General features: G+C 37.5%; 2 protein-coding genes across 2 annotated transcripts in view; one reads left to right on the forward strand and one right to left on the reverse strand.

Annotated features, from left to right (window-relative positions):
• Window positions 1–8,016, forward strand: part of LOC123504906 (ionotropic receptor 93a-like) — an 8,351-nt gene extending 335 nt beyond the window's left edge. The window contains exons 2-11 of the mRNA XM_045255811.1: window positions 1–118; window positions 419–535; window positions 1,982–2,243; window positions 2,390–2,510; window positions 2,622–2,796; window positions 3,039–3,275; window positions 3,772–4,046; window positions 4,128–4,265; window positions 5,425–5,611; window positions 7,774–8,016. The exon at window positions 1–118 is cut by the window's left edge and continues 10 nt beyond it. Coding sequence (XP_045111746.1) covers window positions 1–118; window positions 419–535; window positions 1,982–2,243; window positions 2,390–2,510; window positions 2,622–2,796; window positions 3,039–3,275; window positions 3,772–4,046; window positions 4,128–4,265; window positions 5,425–5,611; window positions 7,774–8,016 — 1,873 coding nt within the window. The remainder of the gene's footprint in view (window positions 119–418; window positions 536–1,981; window positions 2,244–2,389; window positions 2,511–2,621; window positions 2,797–3,038; window positions 3,276–3,771; window positions 4,047–4,127; window positions 4,266–5,424; window positions 5,612–7,773) is intronic.
• A 502-nt stretch (window positions 8,017–8,518) lies between these two features.
• Window positions 8,519–15,857, reverse strand: LOC123505033 (protein rogdi-like). The gene is made up of 7 exons (XM_045256043.1): window positions 15,704–15,857; window positions 14,062–14,133; window positions 12,837–12,983; window positions 12,422–12,579; window positions 11,644–11,764; window positions 10,943–11,152; window positions 8,519–10,134 (listed from the first exon to the last, which is right to left on the reverse strand). Exons 1-7 carry the CDS (start codon window positions 15,737–15,739, stop codon window positions 10,066–10,068), a joined length of 813 nt encoding a protein of 270 aa, XP_045111978.1. The 5' UTR covers window positions 15,740–15,857; the 3' UTR covers window positions 8,519–10,065.
• Between the last annotated feature and the right edge of the window lie 408 nt (window positions 15,858–16,265).

A 16,265-nucleotide genomic window follows, 5' to 3' on the forward strand; every position in this document is an offset into this window, starting at 1 on the left:
GAGGCACAGAGAGGCAGTTACAGGCAGGGCAGCTGCCGCCTTGCTGGAGACCACCACAGATACATCTTGTACCCTCCTGCTCTTCACAGACAAGATATCAACTCTCACAGTCCTCCCGGTGAGCTCGCCATTAATTCACTTGTTATCACTGGTGATTAACAGCAGTTTTGTAATGTAATTAGATCATTACTGTCTAGACCGTTATCTCTCTACCTTTACAAATGTGCAACTTGCGACAGCTTACATTTCGACTGGATCTGTTTCATACATAGGCGTCTATTAGATGTTATCTGAATGACAGCTACAAGCGTTACATTGGTCTTACTGTACAGAGTGTCGCTCTGAATGCATTGCCCCATACCGATGACAGGCGGATTAGATTACATGACAAATTGTTATGTATTCATATGCTCACCAGGAGATACTGGAGGCGTGGCGGAGGCAAAGGGGCGTGGCAGTGTTCACTCTGGAGACAAACAGGACAGATTCCACCGTGACGCACCGTTTTTCTCACCTGGTTCCCCTTGCTCGCCAGGTAGGTGGCTCTTACGGCGGAGACACGAGCCTGCCTACATGACTCTCGTGCTGCATTCAGGAGCTTGGACGTCCACACATCTGTTTATTTATATATTTAGTATATAAAGAATAGTCACGTGTCTGTTCGTTCCATGAGGGATCAGCCTGATGAGTCTGTGTTGATGATCGGATTTATTTGGTAGATTCCTCGTGGCACGATCGTCTGTCACCTAACGATTGACGTCAGAGAAGAAAATTATACAAGATGGATGGCGAGCCACAGCGAACCATTGCTATTGGATCTTGGGTAGTTCTCCTGAAGTATATATATGGCGATCATACAATATTTCTTATATACATATCAATTTTTTTTTTCGTCCGAAGGAAGAAAATAAACAAACGTTCATAATGTTAAAAGAAACCGAACAAAAAAACAATTTCTTTTCTGAGTTGTCTTTATACATTTCTTTCGAAACAGTTCGTTTTGTAACGAGAGAGAGAGAGAGAGAGAGAGAGAGAGAGAGAGAGAGAGTGTGTGTGTGTGTGTGTGTGTGTGTGTTTTATGTTATGGCATATAGCGCCTGTAGTAGCCTGAAGAGTATATGTGGGAAGTGCTGTTAAGCTTCCACCCATTAGTGGCGCAAGCAATTTTATTTATAGTGGTACCCTTATTAGGGCCCATATCACCACCAAGCGCATCTTTGGTGTAACCACCTAGAACCTGGGTATCATGGTGACATGTAGGTAACTTTAAACCACTCGACAAATGGCATAGCTTCAAAGCGGTACGTGGTGGGATTTGAACCTATGCGTGGACGTCTGCCCGATCTCACGCTCACCATCTTATCCACTATCCCACCACCTCCCTGTGTGTGTGTGTGTGTGTGTGTGTGTGTGTGTGTGTGTGTGTGTGTGTGTGTGTGTGTGTGTGTGTGTCCATGATTTTAAGGCGTTCTAAGACGTTTCCAACAGTTTTCTCACTTCCCTCGGCTGCTAACTGTACAGGAGTCTTGTCCGTTCTTGAATGGAGTATGATTCACATATATGGGGAGATTCCACTCATACAACTCTCTCTTAGATGAGTGGAATCAAAAGTTTTTCGTCTTATCAACTCTTCACTGACTGAATGTCTTCAGTCTCCATCTTACCATTGCAGTGTTGTATCTCTTGCTATCTTGTAGGCTACTATTTTCATGCCAACTGTCCTTCTTATCTTGTTAACTGCAGCCTCCCCTCCTCCCGCGGCCTCCCTGCACAAGGTTTCTTCTTTCTCTCACTCCTACTCGTCTACCTTTCTAGTTGAAGAATTAACTATTATTTCCAAGCAGTCATCCCTTCTCTGATAAACTCTGGAACTCCCTGCCTGTTTTTTGTATTTCCAAACTAGGAAAACACAAGAAAATGATGAAATTAGTAACTGTAATTCCAACACGTCTCGGATCAGCGAAAAAGATATGAATGAAAGTTTTACTCAAAATCATTTTTACAATTTGATCAGGTGCGTCAGCTGTCTTGGTGCACGACGGTTGTGGTGATGAGTCGCGAGGTTGGCTTCCTTGCCGCCTTCGCCGAGTGGTCCCTGAGAGGCCGTTTGTTAGTGTGGGCCACCAGGTTGGTGGTGGTGACCCGCTTGTTACTTCCACAGCTTCACTCCCTTCTGCCCACCTACTGGACTTTCTCTATGATGAACACGGTCTTCCTCAACATCAAAAACAATTACTCTAGGTGCGTTTTTATCATGCAAGGAAAGACTGTTTTTAATTTTCTTGTGTTCACATTATCGATGAAAAAAGAGCTAATGAATATTTTCTGTTATTACTCCATTGAGATTTTTTTTTTTCATGAAAATGTACAATCCTCAGAAGTCACCCAGTGTTCAGATACCTGCCATATAGCCCCGTTGGGCCTCAGATCGTGACGGTGGCTTCCTGGAGGCGCTCATTGGGGCTTCTCCCTACCAAGGAAGACATAATGTTCCAGGAAAAATTTGCAAAGTACGTCTCACTATGAATTGCATTAATATCAGTGAAAGTTGATAATTGCTACACTTTCTTTTATTAATTTTCGTGATGTTGCAATATTCAGACTTCAACATATTGCTTCAGTTTCTATGGTGCCGTAGTGAACGTGACCGCCCTGCCGTTTGCACCATTCTGGGAGGAGCGAAAGGGACCAGATAATACTACGCTGTACTCAGGCACTGATTTCTACACCTTTGCAGCTATCGCTAACGCCCTTAACTTCACACCGTATGTGGTGCCCACCACTTCATGGGCGGAGGTAAAGAAAAAAAGAAAAAACATGTATATATCCCCATTCTAATAAAAAAGTTGAAATGAAGATTGTCTGCAGGGCATTACACAGAACGCTACAGCAATTGGACTTCTTTCTTTTCAGTACACGAGGCTACCAATCAATTTAGGATATCTCTGACAATAATTTAGGCATTGATTCTTTTTTAATCATCAGTTATATGACGCTTCGCCAGAAGTGTTTCACTAAGTGTATGACTCTGCCAATAGGTGGCGCGTCTTGTGAGTGAGCGAGTGTCCTTCATGTCTCCCGTGTATCATAACGTCATGCCTCAAAGACTCAAGCGGTATGACTTCTCTTTTGTGTACGAGTATGGCTCTTTGGACTTCAGCATGGCCCTGCCAGGACTCCAGCCTCAGTGGAAGGCCCTGTACTACCCTCTGGTGGACATTGTGTGGACAGCAATCCTTCTCGCCCTCCTGTTCATACCAGCCATCCTTGTTATGGTTAGGTGTGGCTACCTGTTCCTTACTATCTCACACTTGACTCTCATAATTGATATATATATATATATATATATATATATATATATATATATATATATATATATATATATATATATATATATATATATATATATATATATATATATATATATATATATATATATATATATATATATATATATATATATATATATATATATATATATATATATATATATATATATATATATATATATATATATATATATATATATATATATATATATATATATATATATATATATATATATATATATATATATATATATATATATATATATATATATATATATATATATATATATATATATATATATATATATATATATATATATATATATATATATATATATATATATATATATATATATATATATATATCTTTGCGTGATCATGTCTAGACCATAGAATTTTCTTTATGTAAACTAGAAAAAAAAAAAAAACATGCCGTCCACAGATCATAAGAGCTACAGATGCGGGGACACAATATAATGGCACCTCGAGACTTGGCTCCGGGGCGGTGTACCAGGACATGACGGGGATGCTGCTGGGTCAAAACCTTCCTCGCCGGCTGCCAACCACTTCCTCCAGTCGGATACTGGTGGGCACCTGGCTCATGTTCGCGCTTGTCATAGGATTGGCATACCGCGGCAATCTGACTGCCTGCCTCACCTTGCCCAAGTACCCTCCACGGCCTGAAACGCTCTCTGAGCTCGTGGACGCGGTGAACAAGTATGTCTCAGTTTGAAAATATCTGAATTATGTCCCCCAGAATGTCACCGCAAATGCTTAAGTATTGACATGAACCGGCAGAATAACGATGCAGCCTTACGGCGTTGAGTTTAGGAACTTCTTCGCCAAATCGGACTCACCAGTGTTCCAGAAGCTGGCACGTCTTATAGACTTCGTGCCTACTATTGAAATCGGTCAAAACGAAGCTGTTGAGAAAAAGTAAGTCCTCGTAAAGAGAAAATTTTCAACAAAGGGATAATATCTGACAATTCCATGAAGGAAACAGTGTCCACACACATGTTTTTCTATAAGGAAAGTTAATGCATTCTAATTATTAAACATCAATATCCATGGAAATCCATTGCTCTTACTGACCAAATCTATTATATTTGTTTCCTTATTAGTCTTGCTGTCCATGAAATTATCAACCGTATCCCCAATGTTCTTTCCTTATTTTTTTAAACAGTCTGTAACCGATCTGAACAGATGTAACATTTCAATGATCAAATTGTTAAAATCATTCATAAAATCAGATTCGTTGTGTTTCTTATTTTGATAAACGCACTTTTGTCAATCGTGTATATATATATATATATATATATATATATATATATATATATATATATATATATATATGTGTGTGTGTGTGTGTGTGTGTGTGTGTGTGTGTTTTTACGGTAAGGCCTATAGCGCCTGTAAGCACACTTGAAGAGTGTAAGGGAAGCGCTGTTCAGCTTCCGCCCATTAGTGGCGCAGGCAATTTTATTTATGGTGGTACCCATAAGGCCCATATCACCACCCAAGCTCATCTTGGATGTAACCACCTAGAACCTGGGTATCATGGTGACATGTAGGTAACTTTAAACCACTCGACAAATGGCAGTGTGTTAAGGCTGTACGTGGTGGGATTCGAACCTACGCGTGGACGTCTGCCCGATCCCATGCTCACCACCTTATCCACTACGCCACCGCCTCCCTATGTGTGTGTGTGTGTGTGTGTGTGTGTGTGTGTGTAATTCACCTTGGTCGCCTGCTGGTCACCCAGCCAGTCTTCCTCATTACGGAGCGAGCTCAGAGCTCATAGACCGATCTTCGGTAGGACTGAGACCACAGCAACATACAACACACACCGGGAAAGCGAGGCCACAACTCCTCGAGTTACATCCCGTACCTATTTACTGCCAGGTGAACAGGGGCTACACATTAAGAGGCTTGCCTATTTGCCTCGCCGCTTACCGGGACTCGAACCCGGCCCTCTCCATTGTGAGTCGAGCGTGCTAACCACTACACTACGCGGTGTATATGTGTGTGTGTGTGTGTGTGTGTGTGTGTGTATTTCTTTAAGATAATACTTAATTTGTTGCTATTGGTGCCACAGCCAAGCCCACCTGGAGAACAAACGTTACCAGCAGCTAAGGATCGCTGAACGGTTCACGAGGGCGGATGGCAGTGAGCTGCTGTACATAGGACGGGAGAGCATCATGCCAGGTCAAGCCGCCTGGCCATTACCTCACGACGCCCCTTATAGGCCACTCATTGACCGTCATCTCATGGCCATCATTGAGGTACTGATGACATCATTGCAATATAGGATGAATTTTACAAGAGAAAATTCATTTTCCACTAGATTTGTAAATAGCTGTAATGTTGCCTCTGCATTCAAGTGATTAAAGTCTGTAATACAATCCTAATGTACATCAACTTAATGAAAGTTTGGAGTGATCTAGAGCAAAGACTCCACTACAAAACTTAATTACAACGACAGCAACAACAACAACAATAACAACAACAACTACTACTACTATTACTACTACACTGATTGTAATGTAGTTTCCCGTTCTCGCTCTCGGCCGCTCTCCCATTCTCAATGCCGTCGCGGGCCAGTCCGGGGGAGCAGGATAAGAGAGAAAGAGGGGTAGAGTTTCAAGTGATGTTGGATGAGGAATGTTTGAAGTGAGAGTAAGAAGAGGAGGATGTTGCGGTGGAGTGGAGCAATTTTAATCCCTTTAGTAATGGGACGCATTTTTACCAGTTTAGGATATGATTTGACGATTTTTGTTACATTAAGAACGGTCTTTGGAGGTCAGAAGATTAATGGCCACAGTCGTCACTATTTTAATCCCAACGTAAGTATCTGAAGCTGCTTAAAATCGCTAAATGGTAAGCAGAATAAATAGAAAACTTGTCATGGTACTGAAGGGATTAAACAAGCTGGAGTGGAGTAATCTTATGAAAACTGTAGTATGGAGAATGGATAGGTTTCATGTTCACGTCCGTTTTGCTGAATAACTCATTAAAGAATTTCCTCAATTCTCCCCTCTATTTCTTTATATTCTAAACAGCTCTGTTGGTCTTAAGCTTCACGCAAGTAACAAACAGAAACATCACAGGCCAGCTTCTGCAACATCTTCACTTTCTATTGTTATTATTATTACTATTATTATTATTATTATTATTATTATTATTATTATTATCATCATCATGATTATTATTGTTGTTGTTCTTGTTCTTGTTGTTGCTGTTATCATTATTATTATTATTATTATTATTATTATTACTATTATTATTATTGTTATCATTGTTATTATTATTATTATTATTATTATTATTATTATTATTATATCATATGTGCTTTCTAAGGCATGATTAGATTTCCTTTTTTTTTTTTTTTTTTTAAGCCATAGTTTGAATGAGAATGAGGATCACGAAAGATAGAGAATGAATTGTGCCCTGCGATGGTCAGTGGTTACAGCGCGGGGTACTGAATGGATTGAAAACGTGGTGAGAAATCGTTCCCACTGTTGAAATGGCTTTGGAATATTTCTTCGTTTATTTCCTTTGTCTGCTGACATTCCACTGACAAAAAAAAAAAAAAAAAAAAATATATATATATATATATATATATATATATATATATATATATATATATATATATATATTATAAAACTTTAATCACTCACACATAAAGTACATTTTGGTGCTCTGTTGTAACTCATTTATACTTTTTCATTTTTTTTTGTTTTTTTTTTGCTCCGTGTCTCTACAATATTCAGAGGCAAAACAAAAGTGATTTGCTTTTATAACTTTATGCAATTGTTAATAAAATATATGGGCATGTATAATTACTCAGACATATGTATACCACCAAAGCCATGATAAGGCACACAACTTTAATATTCATACTCGTTTATTCCACTCTCATAGACCTTTGACTTCCAAGTGAAAGTATCTCTGCCCTCATTTTATTGATATTAGTAGCACAATTTGGACTATTTGGAAATCTAGAACAAGACTCTTCATAGCAAATCCCTCCTCTAACACATACGATTGCTGTCATTCCCCACCCCCCGGTGAGATCGTAATGACACCACATCCACTCAAAATTGCTGCTTATTCATTTATGTCATTTATGTCATGCGCAGTCATTCATAATTTGAATTGGCTTTACGTTCTCGCCAATGTAGGTAGGAATCTTTTTGTCTGCCACCACATTCTCTAAATTAGTTATTGAGGCATTTCTTTGAAAGCTTATGAGCCATTCTGTAGGCATGATTAAATATTTCCATATGAACTTGACTAATACCTTTATGGATTTAGGTATTAACAGGAAAAGTTAGCACAACTTCAGTTTTTTACATGCACCTTTCAATAGCAGTTAATTTCACTTGCAAACAACATAAATCCACTTCTTATTTATAGTAATTCCTTGTTCTTTATTGTATATTAGGGTGGATTGTATGAAAAATGGAGTGAAGACTTATTGCTTGAAGTCCAGATGAAGAGTCGGAGAAAGCAGAAGCAATTACAAAAGGATGATGAAGCAGAGCAGAAGAATGATAACACAGTGACAGCGCTGACCATCACTCACACTCAGGGAGCCTTTATGCTCCTTCATCTAGGCCATGCAATAGCAGCCTTAATCCTGGCAGCAGAAATATTCAAGTGGAGAACTACAACAAAAGTACAATAACCAAGTCTTTCTGATATCCTGTACAGACTAAATTAGGATCAGCATACATCCACATTTTCCTAAGCATGTGAGCATGTCTTGAATTTGTGTCAAAATCTGCATCCAGGGGTGATCTCTGAAAATCCCTCACATGTCTGTGAAAGGGAGAGTTATGACAAAAGGGAGAGCCAACCAACACTCTCTGCAATGCCAATTACCTAGATAAAGCCAGGAAGTTGTTGTGAGATTTATATGATAAGTTAACACAGGAAGGCTCAGGAAAACTCCTAGTGCTTCCCAGTCTCACCTGGGACTACTGCTATACTACGTGAATAATGTACGATTAAAAGTAAATGCCCTTCAAATTGAAAGTGAGAGAGAGAGAGAGAGAGAGAGAGAGAGAGAGAGAGAGAGAGAGAGAGAGAGAGAGAGAGAGAGAGAGAGAGAGAGAGAGAGAGAGAGAGAGAGAGAGAGAGAGAGAGAGAGAGAGACCAACATACACAAAGGAAAAAAATATTTCCCAATATATTGGGGATTTACTTAACACATTTCTTTACATATCACAAGTAACATTAAGTAGAACATTTAAGCAATATGATAGTCAGTAACACCACTGATAATAATTTGACTCTGTGGGTACATCACAACACTGGAATAAGCACATAGTACTACTATATGCAATAAATACATGCTGTAAGAGCAGCAAGTACTCAAGTCTGCTGCACAATACAAGAATGTTAAGTATACTATAGGGCACAAATATATAATAAAGCTATATAAAATAAAATTTATCAAGAAATAAGAACAAAATTGTGTACATGAGATTAGTAATGAATTTTCATATATAATTTCCAACTCCAACTTTATATGCATCTTGAGAGCAAATTACTGTAATATATACAAATTAGAATTCTATCAAGAAATAAGGACAAAACTATATACACTGGATCATTTGAATAATATACTTACATGCATATATATATATTAGGAATTTTAATCTAATATACAGATGACTATCTTCATAGTCTTCATAGGAATGTGTTCATGGATTCAGCTTGTATCCAGATGAATTATCTCAATAATTTATGATGATGGTTATAATGATTTTTTTCTCTTATTGATTCATCATTATTGGCAATAATTCTGGTTCCAAACGAGTGATGATTGATCATTCTAGTCTTTGGAAAATTAACATGATGAAATTACTATTTTCAAAATCAAATGTAATTATTTTGACTTGAAATAACATTTTTAATTAGTGAAAAGACCTGATTACCAGTGAATTTTATTTTTTATCCCCAAGATTTTTTGTTTTCTAAGATAAAGATAAATCTAAACGTTTGGAATTATAACTTTTTTTCCATTTGAAATAGCAATGTAATTATAAATAGTATTGGAATTTTGGATTTATTGGTTATCAGGTGGTGGATTTATTGGTTATCAATTTGATTGCTAGTCATCAATTATAAGTTATTGATTTATCAATTATCATGTATTACCATTTGCCATTCAAACACTCCCCTCTTACATGTTCAAGTACTCCACCTCAACCTGTTCTTCCTTCACATGCACACCTTCATCCTACCCTTTACATTACAAGGGGGTTCAAAATGGACCTTCATTTTCATTAATAAATGCTTTCTTTGCAAATTATCTTTATTAAGATACTGATTATTTTTCCACTCTGTTATTTCTTTTACCAGTGATCTTTCCATGCACACATTGTTCCTTATTAAGTTTCCAAACTGTCTCACTTTCCATTCAAACATGCCTACTATATCATGGCTCTTACAACTTTAAAAATCCATGACTTGTGTCAACAAATTTGTTTCTTTGGTTCTCCATTCACAATCTATTTACACTCTGTATACTACAAGATAAGTGAGAAGAGCATATGTAATCAGCTTAAGTATTCAATATTCCAGTTACAAACAGAGCTCCTTAACGAAACATCTTCAGTGACTGGCAGTGTGTGTGTGTGTGTGTGTGTGTGTGTGTGTGTGTGTGTGTGTGTGTGTGTGTGTGTGTGTGTGTGTGTGTTGTGTGTTTGTGTGTGTGTGTGTGTATAGTTTAGCAGGATACAGTTGACACACTGCAGGAATCAGGAGTAAAATCCTTGAACTGAGAGAACACAGCAATCTGAAATAGAAGACTATACCTTAGAGTCATGTTTCTGCCAGCTAATTGTGAATGACTGCTATTAACATTAATATTAATGAGTACTGTCTCTGTCTGTTTTAACAATATACAGCATAACACCAATAATACATCATTGCTATCATCGATATTCTATGCTAATAACAAAACATTCCTCTCTTCATTTGCCAACACTAGCCTTGGCCACAAATGTTTATCCCCTAATTCACATATATTATATTTAATACATTTTGAAATTTATTTCATTAGTGACTTTCTTTAATGTAAACAAAATTATTTCCTCTGAAGAAAATGTAAGGCAGAACTAGTCAGGAAGTAAAGGACTCATCCACAGCCTGTGTATCGCTTCCCCACTTTCCCACTAATGTTTTTGTGTTCACCCACACAAACAGTCCTTCTGGCTCTTCTTGGTCCCATTAGTGCCTATTTGTCATTATCCTGCATTTGCTCTTGTAATATTAATATTTGGATGCATTTACAATAGTTCTTGGTCTATGGCCAATTCATCACTGGTTGTTGATACTTTTCATAACATGATTATAATTTTCCTGAGAGTATAGCAGGAGAAAAACCAAAGAGCTATAGTATGAAATCATCTCAGTCATCCCCACCACTGTTTCTTGCTGTAAAATTAGCAAACATACTGGGTAGCCATGGCAATGGGCAGAAGAATACAATCAATCATAAAATGTAGACTGTTTCCCCTGTGGAATAACAACTATAAACTTACACTCCTTCCCTCCCTCCCTCCCTCTCTCTCTCTCTCTCTGTTTCTGTCTCTCACACTTACTTTATCTCGGAGCTGATGGGCAAGATGCAGGGCTGTGGTGAAGCAAACCAATACAGGGGTAAGCCACGGCATAGAACATTCTGCCTGAACACTTTCAAATTTCATGGTTCCGCTGGTACTAGACAAATGGTACACGGCTAGTACCAGCTTGTGGGCCTGCAGGTAGAAACTGATGGCAATGTCCCCAGGAAGTGGTGGGGTTAGGGATTTCTGTGGAAGATTGAAAAAAATATACAAATTAGTATATGTATAGAAATGCATACCTAAAAATCTGTAAACAGTCAAGCTGCAATTGGTTTCTTAGCATGTGTCTGTAGAAAGGTGATGATAAAGTTCAAGCTCCAATAACTGATTTACTAACCTAGAGAAATATATTAGCTACAATGAATAATATAGAATAGACATGCTACATAAAATATAAATGATAAACCTCAGCCAAGAAGTCTCACCTGACTGTACTTTCTACTACATGCACCTTCCATGAAAATGACAGACCAAACATGAATTACAATTGTTTTGTTTGACAATAAAACTAAGCAACATACTCTATCTGTCTCTCACATCTCTCTCTCATATTATACAAATTAAAAATGATAGTATTACAAAAGCATAATTTGTTCATGCTTCAATCTACCTTCCCTGCCTCACTGTCTCACAGTAAAGGCCAGAGGTACCTCTCTACAATACAATACAATACTAACCATATTCCTGCTGGACAAGAGATCATCAATCGTTTTCTTTCGAGGAATAAGTAAGCTACTCCTTCCCTTCTGCAGAAGTTTGATGAGTTGACTTAGAATATTGAGTGTTTCACTGCTTGTCCTGGAGATGAACAGTGAAAAAAATTAATAGTGCATTACCTAGCTGCAAAATACAGAAGTTAACCTTTAAATTGCGAGCCACACATCAGGCTGGAGAGTGTGTGAGTGGGAACCATAGCTCAGACTAGAGGAACTTTAATGATTTCTCTTAAAAGTTGCTGCACTTTTATCAACAAACACACATCAGAGGTGTGTACTGGGATGCCTATTGACTAATTTCTACCTGACAGGCATCACTTAATCTGTAAAGCACAATATGCATCATATGGTGAACAGCGTGTAACTGTGACTTGCATCATGTGATCTAAAGGCTATTGTTAAACTTGGTTTCTTATATTTTGTTCCCATATGTCTTGAACTGTGTGTGTGTGTGTGTGTGTGTGTGTGTGTGTGTGTGTGTGTGTGTGTGTGTGTGTATATATATATATATATATATATATATATATATATATATATATATATATATATATATATATATATATATATATATATATATATATATATATATATATATATATATATATATATATATATATATATATATATATATATATATATATATATATATATATATATACAAAGAAAATATGAAAATCAGAAAAATTTCAAGTCTCTCTCTCTCTCTCTCTCTCTCTCTCTCTCTCTCTCTCTCTCTCACCTGAGTGAAGCTTTAACTCCAAGTCCTTGAAGAAACTGCATTGCCATCTGCAAAAAGTTGGCAGCATCTTGTATCTGTTGTATCCTCCAGGGAGCATCAGGCGTGACACTGGTGCGGTGAAGCTGGTGCTGGTGCTTTGCTGCCTTCATGTTGATATCCTGGGGTGCACAATAACGTGTGTGAGGGAAGGAAAAGATATTGTACTGTGAAGAAAAGTCCATATAGTTAAATATCCAACTCTAATGACCAACTGTAAACAAGCAATGATAAAAAGCCGAGGACAGTAGCGCACGTTGTCACTACTTCAATGCAGGGAGCTTGTTCCATTTGTTTGAGAGAGAGAGAAAACAGAGAGGATAAAACAAGAACAAAAACTGCTACACAAGAAACAGCTACTGCTAGTACTAGTACTTACTGCCTGACTTATAGTATCACCAGTCACAGTCACAACACACTTCACTTGGTCCTGTGTGCTGTGTGCTGCTGTTGACATAATAAACTTTTCCTGCTTGATTGGTGCATCAGATCCACATAAAGGCATTGGGAAATGGCCAGCTCCCTCCTGTAGGTATGCAATGTACTGTTAATTTACCTGGTTTCATTTGACTGTATTGTACAAGTTCTGAGTTATGCCAATAATGCCCATTATTAACTATATTTCTACATCAATACTCATTATCAATACCAAGCAATACACTCTACACAAAAGCACAGTTAATTAGATCACAATTGGGGCATTTGTTATGATCTGGAAAAAAAAAAAAAAACTGGTTGATTCATCAGCCAACTGAATTTTATGCAAATATGGCAGTCAGCTGGAAAAAGAATCTGTCATTGGTGTGTTATCAAACCAAGTAATGAAATATTACGAGTATTTTTAGTCACTATCATCAAGCAGAGAGCAAGAAATATGGCAAAATGAGCTAACTAAGTACATTTAACGCTGTAGCCATTTCATCTTATTTCAAAGCATTCTTTGACATACCAGGCATACTATTTCATTTCTAAAACCAATCAAGTCTCTAAATAGAATAGAAGAAATTTTCTATCTGTAAAGGAATATATTACAGTTAAACTATTAAGATGAAGAGATAAAAAAATAACTGGTATAATGATGACTTCAAGACATGACAATACAGCAATAATGTGGCTATTTCACAAGGAAAAATATATCAGGAAATCAGAAAGAGCAGATGGAGCAGAAATAATGTGGTAGTCAGGCACCACTTTACTTTTGTACTTTGTACTATTTAAATTTCAAGAGATTTATCATATGAAGTGAGACTGTCTAAGCTGTAACTCCAAATCTCAAAGAAGAGAAAGGAGAGGAGACAACTACAGTGTTCTGAGTAATGAAGAGAGTGCTACACCTAGAAAGAAAAGATGCCTGTGCATAAAGCAAAGGAGACACTAAGGGACATGGAAGGAAAAAAGCTGAAGAAAACTATTTGTAAGAGAGACATTAAGAAGCATCAATGTCCTCATACATATGTATAGCCTATACAAGTCTAAGATAACTTGCATAGGAAAACAACTGAAGCAAGGAACATTCATGACTTTAAGGAATCCTTGTAGCCAGATAATGTTTTCCTGTATGTATGTCATGTTAATAACCTTCAAAACCATCAGAAAATGCATACCTTCAGAACTTGCATGATCAAGTTGAACACACGTGGAACTTCTTCATTGAGTACCCATTCCAGTTCTTGTTGCTGAAAGGATTAGAAAAATAGTGAGTGAGAAAAATCAATGAGTTGTAAAGATGTGGTATGGTGTGTTACATACAATATTGAGTGATTGCCGCAAGTTGCAAAAATGCGCACCTATTATTTTGCCTGTGATATTCTGCAACCTTAAATGTTTTTATGTTAATGCCAGGAGCCTTAGGAACAAGAAAGACGAGTTATCTAATTATATAGTTGAGGAGGACTTAGATGTTCTATGTGTCACAGAGGCATGGGTAAATGAGGAAAAGTTTAGGGAAAATAGGAAAGAATATGAAGTAGATGGATACATTATGTATTTACACCAGAGAATTGGTAGGATAGGTGGAGGAGTAGTTATTTATGTAAAAAAAATCCTTCATTTCCAGTCAGGTTAATGGTATTAAGGTAGATAACAGAGTAGAGTCCTTATGGCTAGATGTTAGAGTAAACAAAAGTAAGGTTATTAGAGTAGGAGCTTTCTATAGACCACCTAACCAGTCAGCAGATGTAGACAACCTTATGGTAGATGAGATAAATAGGGGTGTACTAGTCAGACAATTATCTTAGGGATTTTAATCTTAAGTCAGTAAACTGGGAGAGGATGGTAGGAGATGCTAGTGAAAATAAGTTTATGGAAAGTTTTCAGGATAACTATTTAGTGCAGATGGTAGATAAACCTACTAGGGGGAGGAAGGTTTTAGACATAGTACTAACAAATATTGAGCATTGTTTAAAGGAAGTTGAGGTAGGAGAGACTTTAGCAAACAATGACCATCATATAATTAGATTTATCATTAATTCCAGTAGGGATAATATAGTGAATAAGACTAGAGTCCCAAACTATCAGAAAGGCAATTATGGTTACTATAGTTAAACAAGACATGATCCCCATATATGGGGATCACAGATTGTAGAGGAATTCGCTGCAGGACTTAGCCCTGTTAATGGGCCAAATATTTAGAATTAGTATATAATGTATTGTGTACTTGTAAATGTATCTTTAAGTACTGATGACAAGGTCGCTGTGCAACTGATACAGGATAACCTAGATGGGCCCTGGTGGCCCTTTGTTATCCTATTATTTATGTTATGTTAGGTTAACCTTGATTTTAGTGTAAATATAAACCTCGGAAGAAGAGCCTCAGGCTATCTCCACAATACCCCATTTCAGAATTGTGGCAAACGTTACATACAATTCCACCATAATTCACGGCTTACATAGGCCCAAGCACATTGCTAGGGCTTTGTCACCCTCAATCCAGCCAACACTGGGCGAGAGAGGGACAAGTGATCATTTTATTGACATTAGGAAGGGTCTATGGAGGTCAGAAAATGAATGGCCACAGCCTTCACTGAATTAATCCCCAATATAAGTTTCTGAAGCTGTATAAAATCAACTAACAGTAAGCAGAGTGAATATGGAAACGTGTCATGGTACTGAAGAGGTTACTGAATGATGATGTGAGGCCTGCGATGACGTTTTAATACCGAAGGAAGTGGTCTACTGAAATAATACCCATTTGAATATAAATAATCATCAGTACACACATTATAAGCTTATGCATATGTAACTTACCAGCACTATCAGTTCTCCTCTATCTGTATCTCCCATTTTGCTAAGTACACTTTTACACAATTCACAGTCAAGACGTCTCAAAACACTGACACTGAAGACTGACACAAATAATAGCAACACCAGCTGATTCTAGATCTTAATCTTGACGCGACAGTTCAGTTCGGTTCAGTTTAAATCAGTTGATCGGCGGAAGTGTAGCCTGGAGCTGCCTGCTGGACATAGACACTTTCTAATATGTTTTGGTTTGTGTTTTTGTCTGGGTCTGTAGCTGCAATTATTTTTTTTCTTTTTTACTTTATGTTCATTTTCACCTCCATCTTGATGCTATAGGTGGCTCCATGGTCTATATCTCTCCAAACTCCAAAGCACATAACCTTTCATAATAATAACATGCACAGTTGCACACTACCCGGAATACACATTCAAACACACCCACAAGACAGCTCCCACACACTCAAAAATACACTCTAAACACACTCAAAACACCACGTAATCCCTCAAAATGTCCCCAAGTAGAGGCGCTCTACATTGTGGCGCCTCTCCATAAGAATGTATATTTCTT

The sequence above is a fragment of the Portunus trituberculatus genome, chromosome 17, assembly GCF_017591435.1.
Source record: "Portunus trituberculatus isolate SZX2019 chromosome 17, ASM1759143v1, whole genome shotgun sequence".
Taxonomy (NCBI): Eukaryota; Metazoa; Arthropoda; class Malacostraca; order Decapoda; family Portunidae; genus Portunus; species Portunus trituberculatus.